The 14,205-nt window shown below is 43.5% G+C and overlaps 1 protein-coding gene across 1 annotated transcript in view; it reads left to right on the forward strand.

The window, feature by feature from the left end:
- Eip63E (cyclin dependent kinase Eip63E) overlaps positions 1 to 14,205 on the forward strand; it is a 47,707-nt gene that overhangs the window by 13,758 nt on the left and 19,744 nt on the right. The window contains exon 2 of the mRNA XM_026817296.1: positions 3,949 to 4,034. Within this exon, the coding sequence (XP_026673097.1) occupies positions 3,956 to 4,034 (79 nt within the window). The 5' untranslated portion in view covers positions 3,949 to 3,955. The remainder of the gene's footprint in view (positions 1 to 3,948; positions 4,035 to 14,205) is intronic.

The raw sequence follows: 14,205 nt of genomic DNA on the forward strand, positions 1-14,205 counted from the left end.
TGGGATGGTCGGATTTTGTCAACATCAATAAAATGCCAAATAATCATACGTAACTTGTTAAATATTCAAGTTAGAAGAAAAATACATAGAATCTTTCTTGTAGAGGACATCAGTGCCTACAATTACTGTATAATAAACTTTTCTTCTATCGTCAATATTTAATTGGATATTTCCTCCTATACTTTTTAGCACGTAGCTATTTATTATTAGCACTATTCTTCCGACGTCTGATTTCTTTTTAATTATAGGAAATGCGTTTTTCTAAGGTACATAAACTTTTGGGATTGACTGTATAGCCAATACATCCTTAAATTCGAACATAAGGGATGTTCGATTATTGATTGAAGTATCACACAGTTTCATTTGTCCACTTGAGACACTCTTACGTATTGTTTTCTTATACATTTTACAACGTGTTCTAAAACTTCTGAACGAGGATGTACCTCATTGCGTTATATAACGAAACTGTAATAAGTCTCTGGCTATGCTTTATCGCGACTCGACTACCTCGCAAATTGTACGTGCGCACTGCATGTACAAGGTGAATCGATGAGAAAAATGTGAGTGAAAAGTAGTTTTCAAATTGAAGACGTGTCATCGAGTGCGTATGCACTTACGCATGATCTCACTCACGCCTACGTCTAATAAATATCACTGCGATATTACATCGTGTGAATAATGGATAATGAAATAATTCTGATATGAATTAATCTGATATAAATCTGCAAATTTAAAAATAATTGTTTTATCTGTGAGATCGTGGAGATTTTTGAATTCGTTTCATGTGTGTCCAAACGATCTCAAGAGCTTTGTACGTAAATCTTCTCATGTTATTGATCGATAATGATTTAATTATAGAAAAATTAGGAAATATTAACAAGGCATATGAAGTGCTTCGTACTAATATTTATAAATGAATTCATGAAATCATTTCTTAAATCGTGCTGTTACAACTGTGTTTATCTTGGATAAAAATCCGCAGTCTATTGATCAGTTTCCGTATGACGTTCCATCACTTGTCACGCGTTGCCAATAGTCTTTCTTTCACCGGAACGTATTAACGCAGCTGCGCCTCGGAGTAGAGAAAGCTGGACGCGTCAGCTCGCGCGGAAACCGCACGCTGTGTCTAGTCGACGTCAATTCAGATTACTTGTTTCACGAACCACGACTTTTCCTCCGCGAATCGAACCAAGACAATTTTATCCTAGCGCGAACGTTTCAATACCAGGATTGATTCGAATCATTTAAAATCTTTTATAGTAGACAGTTCCGAGATATGGTATCGTGACGTATCTTGTCCAGATTTTTACCCAGAACGTGATAATTAATGGATGATGAATTAGCGAGAACCTCCTTGCATAAATCGTGGGGATAAAAGGAAATGACGGAGCAGATCGGAGCAAGTCTTGCAGAAACTGGTCAGACGAGTCTGGCAATAAGAGAATGACCTTATCAAATTCTAATTGCGACGGCGGAGCTACGATCTCCGAATTCGCAGAATGACCGAGGGAATCGGTCCGAGATTTATTCTTCGAGAACGGTTTGTGCAACACACCTGAGGAGGATCTAGGGACGGTGTCGCCTCGGGCGTGTTCTCCAATCTTAGCAGAAATTCGAGCTCTCCCTCGCGGTCGTCCAACAATAAAACAACGGCGTGGGGTCCGTGGTCGCGATGGAACAAGGCAAGGACGGAAAACAGGCTCCCATGAGTCCCACGACACTCGTTTTGAGCCATGAAAGAAAGGTTGCGGGTGTCCTGAGTCAAGCGACGGACTCGAGTCGTCGCCGAATGCAATCAAAGTTCGATCGAAGGAAGAAATCAAATCGGATCAAATGGAAATTGTGACTTAACAGTAGCGATCGTTGCGAGGGAACGTAAATCGTCATGTTCCTCGTGACTATCTCTCATCGTCGAGGTTTAACGTCATCGGAGAGACAACGCGTATAATTTATTACAACCGGTAGCGAAAAAATTGCTTTTGCAGCTATCTCGATGAAACTCTCGCGACACAAATTGAGACAAACAGCCTGTGCGCGCGAGTGTGTGCGAGCTTCTACGGCTTCTAGATCGCACGCACACGGATGAAAGGGCCTGTCTCGTATACGACACGACCGACTTATGAATGGTATCTGCACACGTTCCCACGTCACTGAATGAGTTTCAGGTCTCTCACGTCCGGCAAGATTACCGTGCCCAGTCGCGTTCTTCGCGTAAACCGTGCGAGCCCCCTTTCACGTTTCCTTACCGCTCTCGTCTTCCATGCTCTAGTTATGCTTCGTAGCAAGAAAAAGATAAAAGGAAGAAGTAAAAAGTTTGAACGTTGTCCTCTGCTTCTTCTACGTTTTTTTATCAATACAATTACTAGCTTTTTATACGTAATCAAATGTTGCTAAATGAAAATACGTAAAATATTGAAACGTATTTTGACGATTGCTTTTTTAAAACAAAGCCAGTTTAAACAAGAACTGGTCTCGTGTCTTTGGTGGACGATCGCACGTTTCCCTTGCCGATGCAAACGACTATTATCGATTATACCGTAAGCCGGGGGAAAGGGGACGTAGCGGAAAGAAAATACGGATTCTTGTCACGTTCTCTCGTCCGGCGAAAAAAGAAGTTCGCGCGGCTCGGGTTCTGGGCAGGGCCGTAGCGCAAAACAGGTGCTTCCAAGAAAAACAAGTGTCCGCTCGCAGCCCTCGCTAGGCTGGGATCCGACCCGGCTTTAAATCGCGGCACTGACAGACGTGCCGACCGCTGGACGAACGGCGGACACCTGCACGCCTCCGATTGTACGTAAGATCGGTCCCTCGGAGTCTCTTTTTCTGCTTTCTCTGCTGTTCGGGCCCTTTCTCAGGGTCTCGTCGATCCTTCCGCGGCTATTGGAACGCGCGGAGGCGGCCAGAGGGATCGCGCCACAGAAATCGTAGGAAAATCTTGACGAAGACCAGAGCTCTTCGAAGAGTCAACGAGACTGAACAAGCGGATGATTACCACGCTCGAGAGAAAGATGAATGTCTCGGCGCAATAAGCGATACACTGGGTGTCCTACTCATTACGATAGATTATACTTAACATACAAAGGAACAGAGAAACTCATTTCTGTGTGATTTAATTTTTATTCGAAATCGATTTTCTGGTGAAGATAATTGTTGAGCATTTAAATGGTCCGATGAACAGTGGCGTGGCGATACTCTTTGTAACCACTGTACGAGGAGAGATTTCTGAGAGAAAGACAAGAAGGAGAACGGGTCTCTCGGATTAGAGGAGGACGGGCTGCATCGGCGCGGTAATGACGGAGAGAAGGGCGCTTCGTGGGACGAAACAGAAGGAGCAGGAGGACGGGAGACGCGGTAGAGGAACGAGGAACACGCGGCTCTCGGACGAACCGATCGAGTTGAAGAAAGACGAAGAGCTTGGGTTATGTCGGAGGCGCCGTGATTCAACCGAACGCGCAGGTGTGCCGCAGACTGGCCGGCGCCTCTCTGGAATGCGCGACCCCTCTCCGCCGGGCCGCTCTCGGCCCCCCTCATGCTCCACGACCCTCCTCCCCTTACACCCTCCGCGTGCCTGCCAACAACACGCCGCTTCACCACTACCAATGCTGCTCCGGTCGCGACGCACGATCGCAAACCGCGAATTGCTAGCGTTGGAGTTGATTCGCTCGCAGATTCGCAGTTTCTTAACCCATTTCTGGGCCGCGATGCCTGATTAACAGACTGCTGATTTTTATACAATCTCTTATTTTCGAAAATGTCGTTTGGAAAAGGCAATATTGGAAAGTCATTTTGTCTGCAAATATTATAAAAATATTTTATGCCATTTCACAATGCAAACATAAATGCATCAACTTTGAAATTTCCATAGATACACCACTAGTATTGTTAAGATATTGTAAAGTAGATACCATTCTCCAGTTCTACGTTTAAATTCCAATCTTCTTGCGATTCCAGATGATAAATGGATTCGTTCAGGGCAAGAGGCATTTGCAGACACGATCTAAGATTCTCTAAGGAGCTACACTCACAATCAGCTTTCAGTAAGTACATACAAATACCTTCTCAAAAGTGCAGTACCAAAGACAATTGCTAGGAACGAAATCTTATAAATACCATACGGGTGGGAAAAAGAATGAATTTCTTATACATCTCAGATATTTTAAGTTTACGTGAAAAATGACATATTTCAAAATGTGCTGCTGTCGCAACGAGAGATTTTATTCGCACGCTAGTTGCACCGGGCCTCTCGGTCCCATCGCTAGCGGCTGCGGGTCCACACAAGAGCAAAAGGCACGTTCGTGTTGCATGCACGGCTGTGTGGCTTCGACGACGACTACGTCACGTCCTCTCATGGCAATCAGTGCAGCTGGCCACCAACGCGTTCCCACGGGGCCAAACCGACCAGGCCGGCCAGCCAGCATCGGTCGCCTTTGCGAACGCGCCTTTTACCTCTTTCTCTTTCTCCTTTCGGCCGCGTCTACCTTCTTTCTCGTCACCCTTTCTCCCTCCTTTCTTTCTTCTCATTCCGCTGTTCCTTTTCGCTTTTGCTTCTTCTTCTTCTTCCTCTTCTTCTTCTTCATACCTTTCCACGTTGTTTCGTGAAGATTACTCACGCCGGTGTAACAACGTTTTTACGCGGCGTACTTGCCGTGTAATCCCAACGGTTCTACCGGATAAAACTCAGCCGCGTTGGCTTTTCGCGTGACACGGTGGGATTCGTTTGCGAAACACGCTACCCGATGATGATTTATGAAAGGATCGTTAAGATTTTATTGCTACTTACGGGATGGGATTCGGGCACGACCGCGGACGGGCTTAACAAATTGCCGATCGTTACTGAAAGTTCTTCCTCCTCCAGCACATAGTCGTTAATTAAATACCTATCATAATCGTTAGCGCGCCGATTAGAAGTACTCTAATTGTAAGCTCGACTCTTCGAATTGTTACAACCTCCCTCGCTCTCTGGCAAAAACGTAATATCGAAACCGATGTACGCTGGGCTTGATATTTTTACATGCAACTCTGTTCGGAAACATCCCGACTCGAAGGAATCTCGTTGGAAAAAATTGTTTATACAACGCGTTGCAGCACACGTACTCGGACCGCGTGGTTCGTTTCAATGAAAGGCGTACGTGCATTTTAAATTTAACTCTAGGCAATATCTTTAGCGAGCACGCGTATCATTAAAATGTTCCGCATGCGCTAATCACCAGACGCACGAACGATTGACGTTTCATTAAAATTATCCGCACGCACGGACGTTCTTCGCTTCACTGCTACTCTATTCCCGTTGTCGTATGCAATAATGAAGATGTACATACACAGCTATTGTACATACATCTATGCAGCGTGAACTTTTATCCTCGCAAGAAATGCTAAACGATTTCATGAAGACGTTCATTCTTAAAACAAATAGGTTCTCGTAATACTGAATAATGAATAGACTCCGGATTTCTATGCAAGATGACACTTTTGTGAAAATGGCTTATCCTCCAAAGTCTGCATTGTGCTTTTGATGCTTTTCACATTTTTACACGAATGCATCAAATCCGCGGAGTAATAATAAGGAACTACGTTGAAAAAATGAACGTAAACCTGGTACATTGTCCTCAGATGTTATAATCACTAAAGAATGTCCTTTTGCTCCTCGTTGCAATTCTATCTCCGGTGAGCACGAAATGAAACAACGCAAAAGAACGCGCACGGGGGTCCTGACTGGATTCTTTTTCATTTTTCTTATCGTCTTCCTCGCCTCCTTACCTTCCCTCAAGCCCTTTACTCCTGTCTCTTCTTCTTTTTTTCGTTTCTCTCACGTTTCCTTTATTTCTACCGACGCGCATACCTAATGCGTTGCATACGTAAAGCCACTTTCGAGGCCTTCTTACAGAATTCGTCGCCACGGGTATGCTCGTGGAAGGCTTTATACAGTGAAGGCGATCAAATGAATTTATCGTCGTTGTTATATTCTACCGTGCGATACCGTGGCCAATTGCTGGAGTACAGTGGGTTCCTCTCTGGTGGTTCTGTATTACATTAGGAACGTCCGTTCCTTAATACGCTGTTAGACTTATGAGGAAAATGATACGTGACGTTGGCTTAAATAACAGTTTGGAATCAGATTTCATACGTGCATTTTTTAATCAGTTAAACATTTTGAACATCAAATTTTTCACAAGAGTTATGCAGCATTTTTGATATTGTCTTCTCGTCTCCATAGAAACAGATAGCGATTATGGTTTCTACGGTACCGTTTCCAAAGTCCAACCCAAGTCTCGTGAACTCGGCTCGAACATTGTTTTTAAGTAGTCATCCCTAGGGTAGTCATTTGGTGAAGGATCGTGAAATAAAAATGCCAACATTCGACTGCACTAATTTATTAATCAGAATTATTCATTTTTCCAATAAATTACTGCACTTGGATTCGAAACAGATGAAATTGATTTCAATGCTGACGTCATACGTTTATCTGTTACCACTGTGATGCAGCATTGAGGAGAAAAAGAATGGTGGTTCTTGTGTGCGTCGTTATCGATCCGAGGTGAAGTGCCGTTGAGTGATGTTACGAGGGTGGCCAGCGTACATTTGTACGCGTGGTTTATCCCCGAATTTTGATATGCGAGCCGTATCTCGTTTTCGAGAAATAATGGTGACAGGGGTTAGAAGGGTTACTGTGGTCAATGAAAGTCTATCCCTTCACGCTCTCTCGTTTTATCGCTGCTTTCCCTACCCTTTATAATCGTGAGATACCTATTATTGTAGTTTCGTACATACCTTGCCCCAGCTTTTTATATTTTATCAGGAAAAATTGATGGACCTATGTATTCGAAGAAATACACCAAACTGACACAATAGTAATTGCAAATATAAATCTATGGCGATGTTAATATTTAAGTCAAGATATCATTTAAAGATATGTTTAACAATTAATGCTCAAATAATTGCAAACACAGTAGTTTCTACTATTTTCAATTTTCATATGCTACTGGCACTTTTTATTATATGGTTTTCCTTCGAAGATTAAAAGAAAAGAACTTTTGGATCTGATTATAATGTCCCTGCTGATTTTACAATCCGTTCGAACAGTTGTACAGCCTTTCAAGAACTTAGCCATGTGTATTAAGTATTTGGGTTAAAACCACACCGTGCATTGTGTATTGTGCTCTGAAGAGCGGCGGGAATGTCCACGAACACGAATACTCTGGGGGCAACAACGTTCCCGGGACGGTATTTCGGCACACCTGAGTTACCTGCCGCATTTGGTACCTGGGAACGGTCCCAGAAACGTCGGAATTCCGGGCCCTGTATAGATTTCATGTTAAATGACCCCCATAAACGAGCCTAAATGAATTTCACGGCGAGGTAACGATGACCGTGAACACAATGGACAATGCATCCACGTAACGCAGTGCAATTTAACTCGTAATGATAATTAATGGAATTTTTCATAAAATCACTGACTTAACTTTTAATACAATATTCGATGCAATATTTCATATAATACACATAGAGTGTATAAAATTTCATTTGTCAGAAATTGTGGTGATTTTTCCGCAAACTTTTTACAATTTGATAGCCCGGAACTAATCGTAATCTCCACTCCTTATACTCTCTCTTTCTCTCTCCCACATGCCGATTAATATTATGTGTTATAAACGGTCAGAATAAAATCAAACTTGAAGACGATGAATTTTGTTTAATCGGATGGAGTCTGGGTAAAGAAGTCATCATCATACCTACTGCTCTAGATCTCCGTCGAGCCGGAGAACAAACGTTCGCGTGAGCGAAAAACGGGTCACGAAGTGTTTCTCGGCGTGTTAATGACACGACGACGGGTTCGCGGTGATGCGTTGCAACGGCGCGCGGCTGGCGTGCCACGCACGCCGCAAACACGCCTCGCCACTTCCACGGGATGTATGTATTTTAAAAACCAGCGGACGAGGTGTAGTATTTTCGCGGTACGGGTCGCGTTTGAACAGCTGCGCAAATAGCGGATTCTCGCGGCACGCCGCGTCGCGATTTTTGTCTCCCGTTTCGGTACCGCGTGTATTTTTATTGCGCATCTGATCCCAGGCTAAAATAATCGCTCTCTCGTGAATTAATCGGTTGTTTTCGCATGTCGAATCATTTTTGCACACGCACCTTTTGTCCTCTAAGGAGGCTTCATTTGGCATTAGAACAAATAAGTTCTTTCACGGAATAATGAATAATTCACAAAGACTTGAGGAGTGTTTGAGCATCGATTTTATAGAATTCCTAATGTCACTTTTGTAGCGTTAAGATACGTTCTTAAATCGTCTAGGGGAGAAAGACAATGGAGCGTAAAGAACGTCTGTCGTCAGCTCGTAAATCTCCTTCGGTCGAGCGACTGAATTGTCAAAAATCGATGGGAACGTCCATTAAGATTTCCCAAGCTTCCCATATTCGGCTAGTGGGAGTTGTTAAGGGTGGAGCGAGGCATCCACCGAGATTTGTCTCCATAATTTGAACCGTCAACGTTTAAGTTCCGGTGATACGCGACTCCGTTTCTATTTAGTTAGGCCCTAATTAGCGGCCTATTGGTACGTCTCATGGCAAACTTGTAAGATATTCTCTTCCTGACGTATGTAACTACATGCACGAACCGGTCGAGACGATGTTGACCATGTAGAACTGGATATTGAAGGATTGTTCGAAAAACGTATAATGTCATACTTAGACTGCAGATTTTTTTATTCTACAAGGAAATTGAATATATATTGAAAGAAAATTCGATCAGAAATGCATTTATTTAACGCAGATGTTTAAAAGTCTAGTCGTGGTCGATATTTCAAACTGTATTAACTCTTGGGTCTCCGTGGATTTTAAACAAAGCAGAACCATCGTTTACAAAAAATTCCATACGGTAAAGAAAATTGAGAAGCTCGAATATGCAGATCCGAGAAGAAGATAGCATTCGATAGCAGCGTTCTCGATTCCACGATTTCCCTGCGTATTCCCGCGATCATGACGGCCGGAGAGGCTTACAATTAGCACCGTGTCAGAATAGAAGAGGACAGAGATCGCGGAGAGAAGGTCTGAGCGGAAGAAGGGAGGAACAGAGACGAAGTATATACGACGGGGCAAGTGTGGGTATATAGTTATAGCCGGCGTGGCCCTGATACGATGTTACAGTCTGTAGGCAGTCAGGAATCGGGAGGGTCGCCCCACAGCTAACACGTGCAAGGCGCACGTGCACTCCGGAGAGACCACTCTAGCCTCTGGCGCACAATCATCGGATGCCAAGATACACTCCATGGAGTAATTTTCGAGAGGCACTCCCATGGCCTTCCACCTCCGGCGCGCGCAGCGCGAGCGAAAAATCGAAATCGCCCATCAAGGAGAACGACTCTTCGACGGTACGGCGGGAGGGAATCGCTGGATTTAAAGAACCGGCGATTTTTCTTTGTTCTCGCCGACGACGCGACGACGCATATTTATTCGCGCGAGTGTACGGAGCCGAGTTCCTACGCAGGCTATCGCGACGAACGACGGACGCGATGCGGCAGGAAGCACACGATTACGGGTCTCGGTTTGGGGTCGTTCGCGGCCGGTGTGTGCGCGCCAGCTGCAGAGATGCGCGCAGTTTCACCGGTCGCAATCTCGTCCTCGCCGGCGCCGATTTCGAAGGGGGCGAGCACGCGAGCGCGCTAATTATAGGTGCGTACCGCATACTCTAGCCTTTCCTCGCGACAAATCGTAGCCACGGAAACGCACGGCCAGCTCTTGCCAGATCGTGCCATCGATGATCTGATAGCACCTTTGATAACAAGTTCTAAGCGTACGTCGTTATTAAAATGTACAAGGCATCCTATTTCAAGTCGTACGTATAATTATTTCAATTATTTAGTTTCAAATGAAACTTTTCCGTTTCGGGATACAAGATAAAATTTTGAAATGAGACGACCTATATATCGATCAAATCGTGAACTATTTTTTTCAAAAGACATCGAAAACTATTCTCCTGGTTACACAGACTAATTTTGGAGCGACTCTCGCCGATTCAATTGACGTCTTGTTTTTTTCAACACCAGACTCGGTACCGACTGTGAAGAAGAAGAACAGACCCGATTTTTGGCGCAGATACAAGTCTCGCCTTGATACGAAGGTCGAGTCTGTACAATAATATTTCGTAACGCCTTATGATAAAAGGCTGAAAACTCGGTTGCGTAATCGAGCGTGATGTATGACAGTGCAACTCCCATTATCTTCGCCGCATCCGCCGGTTTGTCCCAAGTTTGCCCGATTTTCCGCATACCGTACTCATTAATTACGAGCAGCTGGGTAGGGTGTCTGTTTCTTCTTCCTTTTTGTCGTCTGCGAGTCTATCTCGCGAACAGAGACGGTTCAACAGTCACGCAACGCGCGCGAACAATGGGAGACCAGTCTGATCGTTTGATGCGCTCGAAATGGAGTGATCAGCGAAATACATGGAGGAATTGCAACTTGATCTCTTAAATCATGAATATTCCATTATGATTTTCCTTCAGCAATTTGAGAAATTATTATTCGACTTCTAATTTAAAAAGTTTGCAAATAATAATATACGTTTCACTTTTTATTTTATGTTTAGCATAGTTTATATTTCTTATGGTTAAGACGATTCTTTTTATAAATGCATACGAGTCTAATTACAACAGACGCTGGTCATTCATTTAATTATTCGGTCTCCACGCGTTTGCAGCATCTCCGGCTGGCGAATTCTCCGCTAATTACATGACTCATACCATGTATGTAATTGTTAAAGAAGTATGAATGATAAAAAATTGAACGATTTTCTTCTGCCGTTCTCTGAAACGATTGATCTTTTTTTTTGGATTGCAATCGTGTGATAGGGCACACCTGATCGTTTAATTGAAAATAAGTGTGAAAAGTTACGATAAAATCGTAACACATGCCGGCACACCTGTTTATCAAAATCACCGTGTTACGTCTTCTATCTGCCAATCAGATCTATTTCGGTTTGAAATTTATACGAGATTACATACAGTCGTGTTCTCATTCAACAAGATATTAAATAAAATCCTTCTCGTACAAGGCAACGATCATGTTCACGTTCAATAAGTGCAATTCATGATTCGATTATGTTTTGTCTACTTGGTTAAAAAGATTTCTGTTATCTATTTGTGTCTAGTAATATTATTGTGTTCAACCTAATTAAAACCATAGCTCTCGTTTTTTCATGTTCAGTTCATGCTATTTGCGATAGTCATCGGAAGATAGTAAGTATCGCATAGAAATTGCGAAACTCTTTCGATGCAATCGGCAATTGATTTCTGAAAACTGGCACGCGAAAGTAAACAAGAAGTGCGCCGCAGTAAATCATAGAAAGAAGGAATAGAAAAATATAATGGTGGCTAGTGGCTTATCGAGACCGAACGTACCCACGTAGTAGATAAGTATCTTTATTCGGGGAAACTCGGTTTCGGTTCACCTGCACCGAGAGCGTAAATACGAGCGCGGTCGCGATTCCTTATCGTGTAATGCCGATAAGCCGATTCTCCTCGTCCGTACGAAACTCGTCCAAGTGCGTAGCCTAGCCAGGGCACAGCTGACCGAAACACCTGGATGAACGTGGATCGATCCGAGGGAATCATTTCCTTTCGGTGAATCACGAACCGAATCGCTTCCACGCACGTGCTCGTCTTACAATTAGCTCTGAGTTTCTTTTTCTCATCCAGTCACGATCATCCGCACGCTCGTTTCGCATTCTGACACGTATGTTTTCGCATCGACGATTACATTTCGCTAGACACGTGTACGTATAGCGAGACGCCCCCTTCAGAATTCATCGTCCAATTCCTGTTTTAACAATGAACCATTAATTGCGCTTAATCCCTCTTCGAGAGCCAAGATTGTTAAACGCACTTCACGTAATTGATTCAAGTTTTATCATCAGATTATACCTCCAGGATTCTCCGCAATTAACGTAATAGCTGTAGCGTGACAAGAACTTCCGCTGAATTCTCTCAAAGCTTTGATTTTTTTTTGTAAATTCGTGATCGACGTAGTACGCCTTTATCGCGATATCTCAAATTTTTTTTTTTTCAATCGTTTATCTGACAGGAGAGGTCTCCTACGATAAGGTGCATCGTCTACGTATACGCTATTCCATCGCGTGTGTAATGAAGAATTACGTAATGCAACCTTTGTTGTTTTCATCGAAATCGTTTTATCGTATACGCAAACTCTGTATGTGTAATTGGTTCAGGTGTTCTCTTGAGAAGCGAGTACATAATTCCTCGAGATATGATATTATTTTGTTTACGTACGTCCGTGCTAATGCACCCGGACTAGCGTCAGATCTACTCCGCAACAAACAGCTAAGGCTTAGTTCAGATATTTTTCGACGACATTCTCGGAAACGGTAAACGCGGTGGAAAGTGAATGATTTTTAGAAAAACAGGCCACGTAGTCAACGTCGCGGTCACCTGGTGAATCATTCATAATGCATGAGATAACTGCGACGAGCACTGAAGTCATCCATTGACTGTGCATTTTCACGAGCGAGACCGACAAAGAATGACCGTCTCGTTTTGTCGTTATTCGAAACGAACAGATTTCTGTTGAAAATCAGGGAGGAAACGTGCCTTCCCTTTTTTCCCATCTTACTGGCGTTGTGACGAATAGGACCAACCAACGCAAGCATTAAAACCATATAAAAATGTACGGATATTTAATTGCACCGGATGTATTGAATACGGAACATCAATTTAACAACTATACTTTCGAACGTTTATTGAATTGTGCGTAGGTAGAAATTGACCCGGGTAACCCACTTCCCTTTCCAGTTCTTCGCATTTTCCTCGTTAAGTAGGATAACGATAACAATGCTCGAGCAATGAAAGGCGAGCATAATCGGTGAGTCATTTATGTATTCTCTACAGTGCGTAACACGTGATCCGGCCGAGAGGTGACCGAGGTTGATCGTTAATTTCTCTTGATTTATGTTAATTACACGAAGGCAAGTACCTCGCGCGTTCAAGTATAGGAACGCGCGCGTATAAATTTTCGTCCAATTTTCCGGTGATACCCGCGTAAGTGGGCATACCGGTTGTCAACGGCAGCAGGCCGGAGACGAGCAAGTCGTTTTTATCCTGGCATCCCCGTGAAATGACGGATCTCTTCCTTTTCATCCGATGTACCGGGTAAATGAAAGGGGCGAGGCGCGATCGATGAATTCACGCTCTGATTGACGCAGTTCCAAAGCGTACAACGAAACTGCATTTCGAGTGTTCGCGTCGGATCGCGTGTTTCGCGCGTCACAACGATCCTCCATTCGATTCGAATTTCACGACGAAACGGTACCCCGGCTGGTTCTTTCGAAACCTCGTTTCCTCGCCGAGAAGCTTTATCCTTATTTGCGTCCACGCGAGTACCGCGTGCCGTTCGAAGCTACGGGCTCTCGATCCGGTCTCTCCGCTGACCAGATCGCGTTTTACGAGATCGTTACACGCAAGTGTCCATTAGATAAGTGCGAATATCTCGCCAGTTTCAAACGATATTACAATCGTTTTACAGATCAAGGTTCGCGTCAAATCTGTTTATAATAATACAAATAAAGTGAGGTACAATTTCCCTTCATTAACGAATTATTTTTGTTGAAATTGCATACAAATCTGTGAAGATCCGATTTCTAATTGCGTAACGCAAGGACTCTGATTATTAACTCGGCTCTCGTCGAACTCCGGTTCTATCTTAAAAGTCACCCGGCCAGTGGCTTAACAGTTTACACGACTGGTTAGCTTCTCTTCGGTTAAAATGGCCGATTAACTTGTTCGCGAAAAAGATTTATGCAAAACCGTGAACACGACGTCGTTCCATTGGGTCTGGTCACGGTTAAAAACATCTCGCGCTGATATCGGCTACCAAGGAATGTCGTGCTCGGTTATTTTCGATCCAGTTCCAATCCAGTTCCCTCGTTACATACGAAAGCGATTCAATTGCGAATTGTATCGGGTCACAGTCACTGGAACGTCATCGGTGATTCGCATAATCTGATTCAGAGTTGTTTCATATCTTTTCACGATGGTCTTGCCGGCTGGACAAGTAATTTTCAACAATTGCGTACGAGCAACAATGATGTAAAAGATACCGAGTTCAATTCTGGTTACTAAATTGCATTTTCAGGCGAAATAAAACGTTTATGCTAGCGGATTGAAAATATATACATTTCGCTTTCAATATTTTTATAGT

The sequence above is a fragment of the Ceratina calcarata genome, unplaced genomic scaffold (genome assembly GCF_001652005.2).
Source record: "Ceratina calcarata isolate Rehan_Ccalc_2016 unplaced genomic scaffold, ASM165200v1 scaffold569.2, whole genome shotgun sequence".
NCBI lineage: Eukaryota > Metazoa > Arthropoda > Insecta > Hymenoptera > Apidae > Ceratina > Ceratina calcarata.